The sequence below is a fragment of the Schistocerca serialis genome, chromosome 4 (assembly GCF_023864345.2).
Source record: "Schistocerca serialis cubense isolate TAMUIC-IGC-003099 chromosome 4, iqSchSeri2.2, whole genome shotgun sequence".
In the NCBI taxonomy this organism is placed as follows: domain Eukaryota; kingdom Metazoa; phylum Arthropoda; class Insecta; order Orthoptera; family Acrididae; genus Schistocerca; species Schistocerca serialis.
Genome location: NC_064641.1, coordinates 662,181,916 through 662,200,743, shown reverse-complemented (window position 1 = coordinate 662,200,743; position 18,828 = coordinate 662,181,916). Strand labels below are relative to the sequence as shown.

The 18,828-nt window shown below is 39.9% G+C and overlaps 2 protein-coding genes across 2 annotated transcripts in view; one reads left to right on the top strand and one right to left on the bottom strand.

The window, feature by feature from the left end:
* LOC126473132 (integrin alpha-PS2-like) overlaps positions 1–1,319 on the top strand; it is a 447,263-nt gene extending 445,944 nt beyond the window's left edge. The window contains exon 20 of the mRNA XM_050099987.1: positions 722–1,319. Coding sequence (XP_049955944.1) covers positions 722–796 — 75 coding nt within the window. The 3' untranslated portion in view covers positions 797–1,319. The remainder of the gene's footprint in view (positions 1–721) is intronic.
* A 56-nt stretch (positions 1,320–1,375) lies between these two features.
* The window catches only part of LOC126473133 (WD repeat-containing protein 75), a 195,330-nt gene continuing 177,877 nt past the window's right edge, over positions 1,376–18,828 (bottom strand). Inside the window, exons 14-15 of the mRNA XM_050099988.1 lie at positions 16,547–16,632; positions 1,376–2,355 (exon numbers count right to left, since the gene is read on the bottom strand). Of these exons, the coding sequence (XP_049955945.1) occupies positions 2,085–2,355; positions 16,547–16,632 (357 nt within the window). The 3' untranslated portion in view covers positions 1,376–2,084. The remainder of the gene's footprint in view (positions 2,356–16,546; positions 16,633–18,828) is intronic.

Here is an 18,828-nt window from a genome sequence, read left to right as displayed (position 1 = left end):
TGGCTGGCAGACAAAACTTCTAGTGTTTGGTGCTGTGTTAAATGTCAGAAAACATGCAAGGGCTGGGATTAAATTCTAAACTTTGGATTTGCCGTCTCACTCTGACCTACTTAAAATAAAATTACAACAAATACAGAGTATTAATCTTTTAGAGGTAACTCTATATTAGCAACACATAAACAAACAGTTGCTGGGTGCTGCACCCACTTATCCATTTTCTATTACAGTGCTGTCATATTAGGTTTGACATTTTATACAGGAATATATTCCTCTGATTGTCATTACACTACACAGAGAACATTGTTCTCAATGATAAACCTTGCCACAGCAAATGCTATATAAAAGTCTAAGATGTACTTTTAACGTGATACAATATTGTGATGTACACCTGCTGTCTGAACACTTATTTCTGTCCACTACAGTAAGTGTATTATTTATTTGTGAAGAAAAGAAAGAATTCACATTTTAAAAATTTTGCTTTGCAGCCTCTTTCTGCAGACAGTATTGTTCTTTCAGTCATGTGTCAAACATTAATCTTACCATATTTGTAAGGTTCACTTAATATGATTGTCAACAATTTCCTTTGACTTTTAAATGATCAGTTTTGATGAATAATTTGCCTATCCACTTAAATGTGTATACAATGAACATTTCATTTAATAGATTCTTCCAACAAAATTGTTATGATGTCGAAGTGTAAAGCATTTTCTCTCTCTTCCAGTGTGGGTTCTTCAAGAGGAACAGACCATCTGATGCAGCAGAAAAAGAGCCTTTAAATCGCAATGGCAGTTACTGAAGACTGTGAATGGAAGATTAATGGGAAACTGCTGTGTGCAAGTTCACTAAGACTGAATAATTAGCACATAGTTCAATGAATTACATGAACAATGGGAATACAGCTCTCTCTGTACTTTTAATCTGTATAATTTTGTGGACTGAATGTAAAATTTGTGGACTCTACATGAAAACTTAAATTTCACAACTGAATCTAATAACAATGTTAAGTGTGTGTGTGTGTGTGTGTGTGTGTGTGTGTGTGTGTGTGTGTGTGTGTGTGTGTGTGTGTGTGTGTGTGTGTGTGAAGAAAATGGGGGGGGAGATGCATGAGGAAGGTGGTGTGTCACAGATTTCCAATATGGATTATCATATTGAAATGTACTTGTGAAATGTACTTGATGGTTTCTTTGTCTCTAGCACAATGAAACTAAGTGTGGTGAGCAGCTACATTATCGACATCTACAAAACACGATGTATGATTTTTGCTTGTGCCAAAATTTTTGCATATAATTATTTTTTACTAAGTGTGTGTGTGTGTGTGTGTGTGTGTGTGTGTGTGTGTGTCAGTCACAAATAATTTTTTAATAATGTAAAAATGTATGTAAGAAATATTTTATTACAACCAATAAGTTTTGTACAGAGTGTATCACATTTTTCTCATGTGTTATTTATTATTTTAAAAGTAATAATTTTATTTATAATTTCTGACTTACATAATGTATATTGTAAGAACTTTTTTACATATTTGTACAGCTATAAAACTATACATTTGCTTTCACTGCCACTAAAAGGAAGTGCTGTCACATAATTTTCCATATGAAATTACTACCCCCTTTTATGTAGTCAAAAAGGTGTCTTGAAACTCATATAAATGGGTCAGTGTGTTGTTCTGAAAACAGATATTTCACATGACCTGCAGTAAGAAACAGTCAAATATAATGTAGGCATGTAGAGGTTTCAGAGAGTTTGACATCAACACACTGTCCTGTATAGCACTTTTCATAACTGCTGTAGTCATGGCATGAGCTTTGTACTTACAAAATGCAGTAGATAAATTAATCAGGTTACTGTATATAAACTATGTTCACTTTTCTATGATACATATATAAATATGTCATCTTCAAATCAACTTTGAAAGAAAAGTCTCTCAGTGCTATTTAGTTTTGGTCCCTCGCAAAAAGCATACTCAACAGGCACATACAAGTTTCCATGTTACTGTTATTTTTTTGTGATATTAAAATTCTCAAGTCAACAGAAACAATGAAAGTTTTTAATTTTTTACAGAAAATATTGAAAGATGTGTAAATTTACTCTGTTTTTGGGCTGGATTTCTCAGGTAAGAGTGCAAAAGACCAGTTAACATTTTCATGGAGAATACTTTCCAATTTTGCTTCTATATCAGCAAGAGCCACCTTTTGTGATTTGACTTTAGGTGTTTTTTGCTGAAGGTCCAATTTATTATCACTTTTTGTAGGAGGTACTGGTTTCACTACAGATGTTTCACTATCATCAGTCTCCATTCCTGAGTCCTCTGCTTCCATCTCATCATCATTTCTTTCCATGCTACCATCTTCTTTCCTGCAGGATAACAGTCTTTTTAATTTAAAGTTCAAATAATAGAAAATCCAGGATGAAATAATGACAATATTATGAAAAGGACAATTGCTGCTCACCACGTAGCTGAGATGCTGAGTCACAGAGAGGCACAACGAAAAAATTAGATTTAAAGTTTCATGAATTTAAGAAAAAAATTATTGTTGCTGTAATATTTGGATCTAAAATGTAGTCTTAACCTGTACTGGCATTTCACTTCAATGTCAAAATTTACCATACTGAATCTGTCTCTGTGTCTATCTTATGTACTTGGGAGGTCTTCACAGAGCAAATTTCAATTAGGAAAAACAATAATTATGGTGTCCAGGTGTCTATGGAGGTAACTGCAGATATTGGGTCTATGGAGTTGAGTGCAGTATTGAATGGGGTTTGAGTGTCTTCAGTTGAGAGACCATGGGAGCCAAGTCCAGCATGTGCTGAGACCTAATGGCAGAAATAAGTTTGTAGTCCAGTCTGTAAGCAATGATCTCTTGTGGCAGGTAGTGCTGTTGCTAGCTCTCAGCTGTGGAGATCAAACAGCTGATGGAGAAAAAAAGTAGCTTGTAGAGCTATAACAGCACAGGCATTGCCACAGATGTACACAAAATCCTGGGGCAAATAGAGCAGAAAATTCAGAACACACATAATCCAATTTACGATAAGGCACTTAATCTGACACCAGATGCACCACATCCACAATAGAAAAATCAAAAGCAGCAAAGGCATCCAGCCCAAACAAACTTTCAGTATTAGCCTCATTAACCACCAAGTATGTAACGGAATGGACAACAGACTTGTAAACTCTGCAGGTTGTGAATTGGCTGCAAACAGGAATCTGCTAATTGTATAGCTTACCAGTAGATGATCGACACATGCCAACAGTGAGGACCCAGGCCTGGTGCACATCTTTAAGTTCCGTAAGGTCACGATGGCCCCTGTGTCGACTGGTAGGATTAATGGCTGATTCATCACTTGCACTTCAATGAAAAATTTCTTCTGACCTGGAGACAGTGGGGAAACAGTATGCCTATTGATGTCCACTGATTCCTGCAATGGCTCCTGGAGGTGCAGAGCATAGCATACTGCTGTTATAGAGGCCAACCACTCGGGGCAGGCCATCCAAGTGTGATGTACAAAACAAAAGGGGTTAAAAGGAGGTAGCATTCACTGCTCCTGCTGCCAACAATGTGTTTGTCCAAATTGACCAATATGGCTTGTTTGTACTTCAGCTACTGCCCCTTCCTCCAGCATGCCAGGCTCCATGCACCGCAGCTGCATCATCAAACTTAAGAGCGTGTTGACCCACCGACTCCCGAGACTTAGCTGTGACAAACACATACTTACAACTGAGGCTGTGAAGCTTGGCTGCTCGAGCTTGATACAACAGCTGCGAGTATTTGCGACATTGGTGGAATTCCACACATGTAGTGACATGTGTATGCTTCTGCTAATAGGAGGACAGAAAAGTCACATATTGTCAAAAGAAACAGTGCCGGTTCTTGCAGAGGAGCTAACTGGCATAATAAGTGATTAATATGAGAGGGTTTTCATGATAAGAAAAGAGCCCTACAGATCTCCTTGTTGACCATCCAGAAAATCACAAAATGTTGGCGAGGCTGCTTATCATAAGTGTCCCCACGTCAACAACCTGAGGCTAAACTTGGGTCAATGTGCCCAACAACTGTTCCAGCATGGCTGTATGTGACTGCTGTTGTTGCAGAAAGGGCTGAAGTAAAGCTTACCAGGTGTACAAGTACGAAATGCAGATTTGAGACAGCAGATGTCACACCAATGCAGTTTGTGCTATAAAGATTTGACACTGTGCCATTTTGTTGTGTCATCAACAAGTGTCAGAAGCACATGAGTGATAAATTGGAAAAGTCTGTGCATAGTATTGTAGTGTTGTGTTAAATACGTGAAAATTTATACTGAACAAGGAGCACTCACGGACAGCATTAATTTTTTGTTTTCATTTGAAGAAAACTGCTGCTCAATCGTACTGATTACTTTGAGTACTTTGAGAAGCTTATGGTGAATATGCTCCATCGCAAGATACATGTGAACGACGGTTTCAAAAATGGTGATTTTGATGTTGCTGACAAAGAATGTGGAAAACTGCCAAAAAAAGTATGAACATGTGGAATTGGAAGCATTATTGAACAAAGATTATTCATAAACACAAAAATAGCCTGCCGAGTAATTGGTTGTTAGTCAATAAGCTGTTTCCAGTTGGCTACGAGAGATAGGGGAAAAGTGCAAACACATGGGAGAGTTTGCTCACTCGGTACAAAAGGAAGTCATTTTTGCATCATATAATTGTAGGGGATGAAAAGTGGATTTATTTCATGAATCCCAAATGCAAAAAATCATGGGTAGACCAAGGTACACCATTCACATTGAATGTAAGACCAAACTGCTTTGGCAGAAAGATGATGCTCCGTGTTTGGTGGGACCAGAGGGGTATGGTCTATTATGAGCTGTTAAAATCCGGGGAAACGATTAATCCTAAACATTACCGAAAACAATTGACCAGTTTGAACTGTTGGTTGCTTTAGAAAGGCCACAATATCGAAGAGGAGCAACACAAAGTCATATTTCTTCGAGACAATGCTCCTTCACATACATATGACATGTTGGAAGCACTCGGCTGGGACGTTCTACCCCATGTGGCTTACTCACCAGACACTGCTCCTTCCGATTACCATTTGTTTGCATCAAGGGGTCACACGCTTTCTGAGCACCACTTTGGTTCATACAAAGATGTGAAAAAATGGCTCCATGAATGGTTCGCACCAATAGGGGAAAATTTTTACTGGTGTGGTATTCAAAAATTGCCAGGAAAATGTATAACAAATGATAGAGCATACTTTGAATAAAGCACTATTTATCATTCTTCTGAATTTAACATGGTTTTTATAGACAAAAAATCCATATTTCATACTTGTACATCTGGTATATGGAGAAGCCAAATAGGAGGAAATCGCAGAAACCGAAACACATGAAAATTCAACCCTTGTTGTTGTCACTTGTGCTCTAACTAGGAACGCAAGGAAACACATGGCAATAAAATAAATACAATTTATTGGGTCATGAAGTGCAAGCAACACAAATACAGTTAAAGTAGTTAACTCTCAAACACATTAACAACTGAGGGACCAGAGGTCCATGCTTGTCCTTATAAAGACACAATCAACATCAACATCAGCATCAGATGTCACTGGTGTAGTGCTGTGCATGCATAGTGGAATAGGTGATGGCAGGCAGTAGCTTGGCTGCCACTGCAGCCACCTCGGGCAGTTACAGGTGTGCCATTTGAATGTTGGTGTGCACTATGTGTACCATAGTGGCCCCACTTATGTCCACTTGGGTGGCAAGTTTAGGTGTGAAGATATTCATTTATATCAATAATACGGGGAGTAACTGTTGCTGCATCAATAATGCAGAAAGATACTTGTAGCAGCTGTTGCTGCATGCCAGTGTTACTTCTATTTTCTTGTGTGAACTTTTTCCAACCTGTGTCTTGACCTGACATGCTCTTGGTTTAATGCTAGAAACCCTCTCTGTAGCATGATCCTTGTAAATACTAACATCAAAAAAAGTTGCCATCACCCCAGTTCCCAGAACTCCTGAAGATAGACAAAGACTGTGGATACTCTATCACAGACACAATCCCTTTGACTGTTCAGAGATGTCACTAAACCAGCGCAAAGATGTAAACAACCATGCATGAGCAACGTCTATTAGACGGAGGGGGTCCGACAGCCATTCAGTTCCAGTCATTCCACAAGAAGGATGTACATGGCTCATGTTGTCTGTAGTTCAACCATGACTAGACGGTCAATATCGCGGTTCGATCGTGTGCCAGGAAGGGCTCTCAACAAGGGAACTGTCCAGGTGATGCGGAGTGAACAAACGCGATGTTGTTTGGACATGGAGGAGATACAGACAGGCAGGAACTGCCGACGACAAGCCTCAACAGGCTGCCCAAGGGCTACTACTGCAGTGGATGACCGCTACCTACGGATTATTGCTCAGAGGAACCCTGACAGCAATGCCACCATGTTGAATAATGCTTTTTGTGCAGTCACAGGACGCCATGTTACAACTCAAACCGTGTGCAATAGGCTGCATGATGCGCAACTTCACTCCCGACGTCCATGGCGAGGTATGTCTTTGCAACCACGACACCATGCAACACGGTCATGCTGAAAGCCTTAGACACACTGTTCAGAGTGTGCAGCGAGGTGGAGGTTCCCTGCTGTTTTGGGGTGGCATTAGGTGAGGCCGATGTATGCCACGGGTTTTCATGGAAGGTGCCGTAATGGCTGTACAATATGTGAATGCCATCCTCCGACTGATAGTGCAACGATATCAGCAGGATATTGGCAAGGCATTTGTCTTCATGGACGACAATTCGCACCCCCGTTGTGCACATCTTGTGAATGACTTCCTTCAGGTTAACAACATTGCTCAACTAGAGTGGCCAGCATGTTCTCCAGACATGAACCCTATTGAACATGCCTGGGATAGATTGGAAAGGGCTGTTCATGGACGACATGACCCACCAACCACTCAGAGGGATCTACGCCAAGCCACTGTTGAGGAGTGGGACAATCTGGAATAACAGTGCCTTGATGAACTTGCGGATAGTATGCCACAATGAATACAGGCACGCATCAATGCTACTGGGTATTAGAGGTATCGGTGTGTACAGCAATCTGGACCACCATCTCTGAAGATCTCGCAGTCTGGTGGTACAACATGCAACGTGTGGTTTTCATTAGCAATAAAAATGGCGGAAATGATGTTGATGTTGATCTCCATTCGAATTTTCTGTACAGGTTCTGGAACTTTCGGAACAGAGGCAATGCAAAACTTTTTTTGTAAGAAAGTTGCTTGCTCTTAAGAATTTCATTAGTTATATGAAACTGTGTGATGAAAATGTATTAATAAAAATAAGAAGTCTAGCTCAACTACAGTGCTTCTGTTGTCAATCAACTAGTTAGTCCTCAGAATTCATATTATAGATACTACAAACGTTGTTGTGATGCCTCATGTAAGGAGGAGAAATGCGTGCCATCATGTTTCCGACTTTGATAAAGGTCAGATTGTAGCCTACTGCGATTGGGTTTATCATATCGCGACATTGCTGCTCGCGTTGGTTGAGATCCAATGACTGTTAGCAGAATATGGAATCGGTGGATTCAGGAGGGTAATACGGAATGCTGTGCTTGATCCCAATGGCCTCATATCACTAGCAGTCGAGATGACAGGCATCTTATCCACATGGCTGTAATGGATCGTGGGGACATTTGTAAGACAACAACCATCTGCCCAAACAGTTCGACGATGTTTGCAGCAGTATGGACTATTAGCTTGGAGACCATGGCTGCAGTTACTCTTGACACTGCATCACAGACAGGAGCGCCTGCGATGGTGTACTCAACAAGGAACCTGGGTGCACAAATGGCAAAATGTCATTTTTTTTTTTTTTTCAGATGAATCCAGGTTCTGTTTACAGCATCATGAAGGTCGCATCCATGTTTGGCAACATCGTGGTGAATGCACATTGGAAGCATGTATTCGTGATCGCCATACTGGCATATCACCCGGTGTGATGGTATGGGGTGCCATTGGTTACACGTCTCTCCTCTTGTTCGCATTGGCACTTTGAACAGTGCACGTTACATTTCAGATGTGTTACAACCCGTGGCTCTACCCTTCATTCGACCCCTGCAAAACACTACATTTCAGCAGGATAATGCACAACTGCATGTTGCAGGTCCTGTACAGGTCTTTCTGGATACAGAAAATGTTCGACTGCTGCCTGGCCAGCACATTCACCAGATCTCTCACCAATTTAAAATGTCTGATCAATGGTGGTCAAGCTACTGGCTCGTCACAATACGCCAGTCACTACTCTTGACGAACTGTGTTATCGTGTTGAAGCTGCATGGGCAGCTGTTTGACTCAATGCCCAGGCGTATCAAGGCCGTTATTGCGGCCAGAGGTGGTTGTTATGGGTACTGATTTCTCAGGATCTATGCACCAAAATTGCGTGAAAATGTAATCACATGTCAGTTCTAGTATAATATATTTGTCCAATGAATACCCGTTTATCATCTGCATTTCTTCTTGGTGTAGCAATTTTAATGGGCAGTAGTGTAGTAGATATTCTAATGCATTAACATGGAACATATTTACACTGGAAAAACAATTAGTTCCCCTTTTGGCCACAAGGTGCAAATCTGATGTTGTGAATGCAAGAAAGATGTATGGAAATGCTTCCATATGTAATGTATTAGGAGGGGGATGTAGGGAGGAAAGGGCAAACAAATGAGAAAGGCATAATGTTGATTTTATTATTAACTGCCGCTTGCAATTTGCTCAGTATGAGCACTGGAGCATTGACGATGAGCTGCGTCCATAAAATGACATGATCAACAGTTGCTCACAGCAGTTCCACTGGAATCTGAGCAATGTGTTCTTGGATACTGACATTCAGATCAGGTATAGACCAAATATGTCCCTGGTAAAAGTGTCCTTTTAGATATCCCCAGATCCAAAAGTCACAAAGATTCAGATACGAAGACCTAGCAGGCCATGCATCTGCAAAACATCTGGAGATAACACATTCATGGAACGTTGCATCAAGCAGATCTTTCACTTGGCGAGCAAAATGAGGTGTTGCCTCATCCTGCATGAGAACATTGATTTCCACACAATTGTGCTTTTCCAAAGCAGGAATTACATGCCGTACAAGGAGGTCTCAATAACATGGAGGTGTCATGGTACATCTCACATGCCCTCTGAGTGTGTTCTCTTCAAAGGAGAATGGACCAAGAATTAAGGTGCTTGTGAATCCACCTCACACAGTCACCTACGCCAAGTGCAATCATGGCTCCTCATGCAAGCACATGGTTAGAAAGTGCCCCAAATTCAGCAGTTGTGTGTATTCGCTACACCCTGTAGTGTAAGATGTGCCTCATCACTCCATAGAATATAACCTGGCTGCATGTCACCAACTTCAATTTGCGCCAGGAACCAAAGAGCAAATTCAAAATGTTGCTGCAGATCATGATGTTTCAGTTGCTGCACCGTCTTGATGCTGTATGAGTAAGAGTGTAAAACAGACTGCTAAACATTCTGTACTGTTGACCGTAGGACACTTCTTGTGACACCACATGAGCACTAGTGCTACCCGGGGCACATGCTGCATGGTCAGCTACAGCAATAGCAAGCTTGTCAGCAACTTCCATTGGGATAGGATGCCTTCCTCTTCCAGGTGCCACACTGAGCTCACCTAGGTTTTCAAAGTACAGCATCTTCTTTAAACCATTTACTAACATCAGGCCTCTCCTCAGACTTTTAAGTTGGTGGTAATCTCTCAATGCAGCACTGTAATTGCGCCATTCACATACAACAGTTTCACTAACAGCACACGGTCGTCTCTCTTCTCGACATTATGGCTAACATTATGGCTTGCCAAACGACACTTTGGATGTCATATCATTGTACAAACAGTGTACAGTGCCACATTTGCACCTGGTGGTCACAACTGAAACTATTTTTTTTCAGCATAAATCAATTTCACATTAATGCAGCAGCAAATCCACCAGGTTTTGCTGCTATAAGATAATTACAACACACACTATACCTCCTTAAGTAGCTGCACTTTAATTATAACCACCTGGCACATACTCAGTGCATTTCACGCTTTGGTATAAGCAAACAATGTATAAGTAAAGTGGAAACCACATTACATATCAGATTAAACATAGTTGAGGAGAGACTCACCACTTTGCATTTCTTTCTTCAAAATGTGATAAAGTGCACTTAAACTACCTTGGACTATAGGCATCTCTTATTAAAATGTTACATACACCAAAAATGTTTCACAATGATATTTTCTCCATACTTTGAAGATATTAACAGGAATCAACAATTTGTACTGCGCAGCCACAATAATATTGAGTAAACCACACTGCCACCAAAGAATCTTATTTTACACAATAAACAATAAGCAAAGAACAAAATAAAATTTCTCTTACTTAATGTCAGTGCAGCCTAAGGTTAACTATTGATCCAACTTTCCTGGATTCAGAAACTCACTACTTTGATTTTAAAGAAAATTCATGAACATGGTAGCTGAAGGCTTATAGTGTAAGGTGCTCCTCTCAATCTACCCAATGGCCTTCTGAAAAGAGGGTCGAAGAAGTGATAGAGAATGTTAATTGTGCCCTTGGGGTGGAAAATAGCACCTAAAGTTAGAATTAGTGGGGAATAGTGAAACGATGTGGAAAGATGACAGGTTTCTGGTCAAATGATTATAAACAGCATTGGCTCCTTATGACTAAAATATGTAATATGATATGTAACTATGAGCAATGGAATGGTCCAATTAATACTTTTATGCATTGAACTGAAGCCAATATCAACCATCACTGTGAAAGTTCATTCGCAGTGAGGAAAATACATTAAAAACAAAGAACTAGAAAGGCTAACTAAGTATAGAAGGTAGATATGAAAATGACTAGAAGGTATGAGAAAATATCAAATTTTGACTAACAAGGAGAGCTCCCCAGATGTGGCATCAACTTTTTGAAACCACTTATACTGTGCTGTAGGCTAATCCCAGGTATCACACCTCGCAGCCATTCGTTCTGGTGGGCCTTCACTTGTGGTTTCAATTGTGTCGGGTGCTGTCTGTTTTCTTATCTTTACCAAAATTACTTTGATCATTATATTAATTTAATTAATTATTTTATGTATATTCTTTTCTTTTCTTTTCTTATCCTTTGCCACATTATTTTAACATTGCATTGAAATTTTTATTTGCTCTCAGTTTTTACTCCTTTTTTATTTGTAATTTTTGTCCATGTCATTTTAAATATTGTTATTTATCCATCCTGATATTTAAAGGTTTAAAAATACTGATCTTTCATTTAAAAAACAAAAGATGAAAGAATTTATTTATATCAGCTGTACAAAGGTGTCAAAAATATATTCTTTACTGTAAGATGTACATACAAACATTTAAAACAAATTCTTCTGAAATCATGGGCAAAATAATGCAGATGAAGATTTAAATGAAAGAAAGTTTAATAAATTAAATTTAATTCATGCATAATAAGTACCAAAATAACAATTGAAATAACATGGAAGAAAATATAAAATGCTGAAAAGGAAAAAAATATAATTGGAAATAAATAAATAAAAATATGTAAAACCACATGGACAAAAATTCCAAATGACGAAAGACTAAAAGGAAGTAAAAAATGAGTGCAAATAAAAAGCTGCTTCAACAAAGATAAGAAGGAAAAAAGGCACTTGACAGGACTGAAACCCTTGACCTTGTGGCACCAGCCAAATACAAGGTGTGATTCAGAAGTTTCAAGACTGGTTCTATTCTGAGTAGGGGAGCGCACGCAGACCAGTTCCGCCGGGTGGGGGAAGTAGTGGGGGGGGGGGGGTCTCAGGGAACGAACTGACGCTGCATCAGTTGCCTCCGGAACCCTGGAGAGTGCGCATCACTTGCAGTGTGAATGCGTGTCATTGACCTCAGTTGAAAAGTGGGAGAGGTGATAATGGAACAGCACTTGGAGTACCGTTATGAGATTAAGTTTTGCGTGTGACTGAACAAAACCGTCACTGAGACTCTCAGTATGATTCAAGAGGGCTTTAAGGAAGATGCCATGTCCCATGCGATGGTTTTCATGTGGCACAAACGTTTCAAAGATGGTCACGGGAATGTTGAAGACGACAACCACTCTGCAAGGCCATCATCAAGCCTATGTTTTGATCAAGTTCGATGTGACAACACTGCCACAGCCGCCCTACAGCCCCAACTTGGCTCCAAGAGACTTTTTCCTCTTCCCCCAAATCAAGACAGGCCTAAAAGGGAAGCAATTCGACTCCATCGACGCCATCCAGCAGGCTTCGATGAGAGCCCTCGACAGCATGACGCCCGAGGCCTTCCAGAAGGGCTACGAACAGTGGAAGATGCGCTGGCAGCACTGTGTTGATGCTGAAGGATCATATTTTGAAGAGTTTTAGTCCACTGTACTTAAATGTCCAATAAATTTCTAGTTCTAAGTTAAGTCTTGAAACTTTTGGATCACACCTTGTAACTTAACCACTAGAACAATCTACACTCTTGTAAAGCTGTTTTTAAATAGTAAATCCTACCTCTGGGGACCTCTTCTAGTCAGTCTCTGCTTTATGCAGATTTAAAAAACAAATACTGGGCTGTGAAGCAAACCCAGAAGACATAAGACTCAAATTGTAATCTAATGGTAATGCAAGAGGCTGAAATTCAAAACGGATAAAAAAATGATGAAGTGAAATGTCAGAAGTATATCATAGGATGAGTAGCACTGAAAATTTTCAAGGCAGTCAGCATTAGTAAAATCATCCAATGTAGTTCTGAAAATTATAAATGGAATGTAATAAAAAAGGAAAATTAAGACTGGGCAAGATACCATAGGTACAGAGACACAAGATGCTTAAAGCTACTGACACAACTAAGTAAATACTCCAGATTTCTTATGAAAGAGAGTATAAGAACACACTGAATGAGTTAGGAAGATCACAACACAGACTCTTTAAGAATAAAATTAACTGGAAGTCAAACATGTTGAGTCAGAATGTGTGTGAGAGACATGTGAGCAAATGGTGAGAAAGGTTATTGTATGAAAAATTAAGATTCTGAGAAAGAAGGTGAAAATCGACGTTACATACAGAAAAATTGGGTGGGAGGGGGAGGGTGGGGGGCACATTAGTGGCAAGAGAACAAGAAGGACAATACACTAGGTAACAAGGGTTCCAAAGCATGGAAAAAGAGGAGAAACTGGATGTGAGAGAAATGGGTGACCCAGTAATGTAGCAAGGTTTTTATTTTTCTGAAATAATGCCCTGAAATGATGACCAGCCAATATAATATTCTCTGTAAACCATCTCCAACAGTTTTTCATCCATTCCCCTGATACTGGAGATGTCCTGGTCAGAACCAGAGCTCTTTATATACCCATTTCCACACCTGATTTCTCTTATCCCCGTGACTGCACTTTGTTCTAAACACTCCTACCACTAACTATAGCACCTCATTTACTAATGAAAACCTGTCATCAAAGGGAGAGCAACTTGTTAAATAATTTACCCTTATATCAAGGCCCAAGTGACGCCAGCTGTAAGAGAAGAGGGGCACTACAGGTGCCACAACAGTAAAATTTCTGCACAGAGCTTATCACAAATAGTATTGGAAACTAACAGTGGTGAAAGTATAAAAGGGAAAATAGAGACCGGGGGGGGGGGGGGGGGGGGGGCGGCATAAGTCTTTTTGTAGAAAAATATTTTCAAACCAGCCCTAAGTATATAGTGTCAACAAACAGTCATAACGATGATGCTTTGCTGCTGCTACATACGACATGTGGAGTCAGCCTTCTGAGATCAGTGACTCATGAGGTTTGGTGGTCTCGGTATTTGAAACCCACCTGGCGTTCATTTGCAGAAATTTTTTCAGTAAACCTCTTTTTCCCTGTTTTAGAATTTTTTTACTCAGCTTTCCTACACATTTAATTTTATTATTTTTTTCTCCTCTCTGCCTACCATCCTCCCGTTGCCATTTTGTTTGTGACTTATTTCTACTGGTTTATAACCTCTCTACCACAAAAACCTCTCCTGTTGGCCTGAGACTCCACGTGTCCTCGCAAGCGCCCTTCAGTCCTACAAGTTGCTAAAAGCTACCAGTTATCATGTTTCTTATGATTCCATCTGCTGCTACTTAGCGAGTAAATTATTTCTCACCATGTATTATAAATTAAAGAACCCCCCCCCCCCCCCCAAATCATCTTTTTCTATCTGTATGTTATGGCTATCTCAGGAACTATTGTAGGGATTTTGATACGGTTTTCATTAACTGATAGACTAATTCATGAAGAAATTGTGTGTCTATAACTTACTACTGTTATCCCAGGCCACTCATAGACATTTTGTGCTATCAATGCGCAAAGTTCGGGCAGGTCACTAGTTATAAATGTTTTCAGTCCATCGGTGAATTATGCTAGTTTGTCATGAGTAATAAACATGTTCATGTTGAAAAGAACATGATTAAACCAAGTAAATAAATATATTTACTGGGCAACATATAAAGAATTTGTGATGGGTTATTTCCTGATGAGTTTGATATGAGAAGCTCACAACAGTTAACAAGAGCAAAAGACAAGGTCCCGGAAGGAAAGAAAGAACTATTAAAACATCACAAAACTTTGCATTTCATGATCTGGAAGTTCAAGAGCAAAGGGAAAAATAGTTACAGAAAAGTATTTCAATAAATGGCAAAGAAAACAAATGTTCTCTCTCTCTCTCTCTCTCACACACACACACACACACACACACACACACACACACACACACACACACACATGCCCGAGGGAGGACTCGAACCTCCACCAGGACCAGCCGCACAGGTAAAGAAAACTACACTGAAAAGGAGAAGTCCCCAGGCATGGGATCAACTTTTGAAATAGCCTATACACTGATGAAGGTTACGGTCCCAGGTATCTCTTTTTTGTGGCCATTTACTCTGGTGAGCCCTCATTTGCGAGTAATCAGAGGAAAAAAAAAAAAAAAAAATCATAATTTTGCGTGATATTCTACAGCCTTAAAACTGAGAGCTTTGTATTTAGTGGTGCAGAAGGTCTGATCCCATCAGATGCTAATGCTTCACTTTTTTTAACAGTTATAAAAATGATTTTGATCATTATTTTTATTCAATTAATTGGTTTAAAATTTTTAAAATTTCTAGTCCTTTGACATGTCATTATAATCATCATACTAACTTCTTCATTTGCTCTTATTTTTTTCTTCTAATCATTCTGTCTTCATTTGGAATCTTTTTCCATGCGAATGTAATTATTTTTATTTATCATTCCCAATATTTAAATGTTTGGAAATGTCAATCTATTGGTAAGAAAACAATAGATGACGTAATCTAGTTATGTTTGCTGTGCAATGGTGTAATTTTTTTCTTTTAAGAAGCACCATTATTTTGTATGGTAGACACCAAACAAATATTTAAAACACAAATTCGTGTTGTACTATGGACAAAATAATGCAGATGAAGATTCAAACAGATAATAGGATTAAAAACATATGCTTCAAACAAGGGAAAAAATAATGACTGCAATAACACTGACAAAAATATTAGGTGATCAAAGAGAAGAAATTTAATCAAAATTAATACAACAACAATAAATATCACATGCACAGATATTGAAACTGCAAAAAAAGAAAACAAGCTAGTAATAAAAAAATAAGAGTAAATGTGATAGTTAATACGATGGTTAAAATGACATGACAAAGAGTTAGAAATTTTAAAAAATTACATTTCAACTCATTAATGAACAAAAAATGATCAAAGCCATTTTGATAACTATTTAAAAATAACAAAATCTGACGTGCCTGACAATAACAGAACCCTCGACCTTCTGCATGTCAGCCTTGTATGATAACCACTGTGCTACTACACCACTAAATCTAAAGCTGCCAGTTTTAAGTGTCTAGGACATCACACAAAATTACGAAATATTCTTGCATGGTTTACCTTCAAACAAGAGCCCACCAGGATGAATTGTCACAGTGTGTGTGATCCCTAGGATCCTAGCCTACATCACCGTATAGACGGTTTCAGAAAGTCGATCCCACCCCTGGGGACCTCACCTTGTGAAGTAAAATGGTAATGGCAAGCTTTATTGCTAAACTAAGAATAGATTTGGCCTGGTTAAATGCTAATAATCTTAAATAATGAAGAAGTAATTCATAATAAAAAATCAGGAAAAGATTAAAAAAACTGAACTATTTGCAGTAGAAGACAGAAACTAACAGACACAAAGTGAGTGAGGCTACAAAGACATGGGTGAAGGAAGCTGCAGAGGGAAGACAGAAGGGAGGGGAGGGGGCAAACCGTCTTCAGGGTTACATGATATTGATGATAGGGCTGCACTGACTGGACTATGCACACACTTACTGCCTTCCAGTGCCAGAGACACACTGATGAGGCACAAATGTGGAAAATGTTTAAGGATGTATCAATGAATCTTGCTATATAAATGTTCATAATATAATTAAAATTGATTGCAAGACACTATATGATAAAAATAATAACACTGATACGAACCTAGACTTTGTTACTATTAAAGCACGTAAGAATGGAGCACACAGCAGAGAGATTGGTGGCATGGTGTGAGCAGGTGGCTTCAGCAACTGGAACACAATAGACATTATCTGTAAACATAACTAGTTTCATAAGAAAAAAAGTTTACAAATACAACTACTTGCACTATAATATGCCATTTGTATTGAATTATAAATAATAGAAGGTTTAAGCCACAACATTTGTTGCAAAACTATAAAATTAAGTCTGAAAATTTTCACAGATCTTCTCAAAATTTTTTTAGTGCTCTCTGAACTTCCATGCTATTATTGCTATGCGTCTACTGCAGTGTGCTCTGTGCAGATAAGCAAATTTATAAGTGCAAAACAGATTTTTGCATTATGAGCACACCTCTTACTATTTAGCAGATGACAATGGTACAACCCTGCCACAAAATCTGTGGCAGGTTAATATTCAAAGCTAAGAAATTACAGGAGATCCATCAAAACACAATAATGTTCAATGTCACTGCATCGTCATCAGGCTCCTTTTTTGGCACAAACTGGACCTGTAACCAACTTTCCATACTGCCAAACAACTACTTGTTTTATGCGTGCAGCAGGCACTTCATACATGAGCAGGCCTGCAGTCACCGAGTTTGATTTTCATCTCCCATTATGTCAGTATGGACAGTTGGTTATACATCCAATTTTTGCCAATAGAGGGGCTTCATGACTGTGCAGTGTGTCACTAAAACCAATCACATCTGAATAAAGAGACTCAATCACATTACTCCTCATGTACTGACCAGCAATCATCCAGCTCTCCATCTGAAATGGAAGATAAAACAATGGAAAATCCCAGATGGAATGTAACAGTATTATGAAACAGATAGTTGCCACTCCCCATACAGCAGAGATGCTGAGTCACAGATGGGCACAACAAAAAGATTGTCGAAAAGTGAGCTTTTGGCCAACAAGGTCTTTGTCGAAAACAGACAACATATACATACATACTCACATAAAAGAACTCACATACACATGACAAAAGTCTCTGGCATCTGAAGCCAGACTGTGAGCAGCAGCACATGATGGGAGAGGCAACCGGGTGGTGGAGGTAAGGAGAGAGCGGGCGGGGTAGGGGTGGGGATGGTAAAGTGCTGCTAGTGGGAGCATGCAGGAATGAGGTAGAGAGTGGGTAGGACAGCTAGGTGCAGTTGGGAGGTAGACGGAGAGCGGGGGTTGGGGTGGAAAAGGAAAGAAGTAAAAAGACTGGGTGCGTTGGTGGAGTACAGGGTTGGGCAGTGCTGGAATGGGGACAGAGAAGGGGATAGATGGGTAAGGTCAATGATTAACAATGGTTGAGGCCAGGAGGGTTAAGGGAACATAGGATATATTGCTGGGAGGATTCCCACTGCACAGTTCTGAAAAGCTGGTGCTGGTGGGAAGGATACAGGTGGCACAAGCTGTGAAAGAGTCACTGAAATGAAGAATGTAGTGTTGGGTGGTGTGCTCAGCAACAGGGTGGTCTATCTGTTTCTTGGCCACAGTTTGTCAATGGCAAATCACGCAGAAAGACAGTGTGTTTGTTGTCATACCAATGTAAAATGCAGCACAATGGTTGCTGCTTAGCTTGTAGATCACATGACTGGTTTCACAGGTAGCCCCACCTTTGATGGGACAGGCCAGATTGGAGCAGGTCATGGTGAGAGGATGTATGGGACAGGTCTTCTACCTAGGTCTATCACAGGGATATGAGCCACGAAGCAAAGGGGTTGGACATTGTGTAGGTTCAGTGGGCAGCAGAATACCACAGTGGGAGAGGGGGAAGGATAGTGAGTAGGACACTTCTCATTTCAGTGCAAGATGAGAGGTAGTCAAGAATGTAATTCAGTTGCTCCAGTCCTGGGTAGTATGAGGGGAATGCTGCTCTGTGGCCAGACAGTGGGACTTTGGGATGTGGTGAGTGACTGAGAAGATAGGGCATAGGAAATCTGCTTTTGTACACGGGTGGGAGGTAATTATGGTCCACGAAGGCCTCAGCAAAACCCTCAGTATATTTTTAGAGGGACTGCTCATCACTATAGATGCGGTGGCTATGTGTGGCCAGGCTGTGCTGTATGGAAGGGACTTCCTGGTATGGTGGTTGGGAGGTCTGATATGGACAGAAGTACTGATGTAGCCATCTTTGAGGTGGAGGTCAACATCGAAGAAGGTGGCTTGTTGGGCTGAATAGGACCAGGTGAAGCCAAGGGAGGAGGAGGTGTTAAGGATTGGAGGGATGTGGATACGGTGTCCTCATCCTCA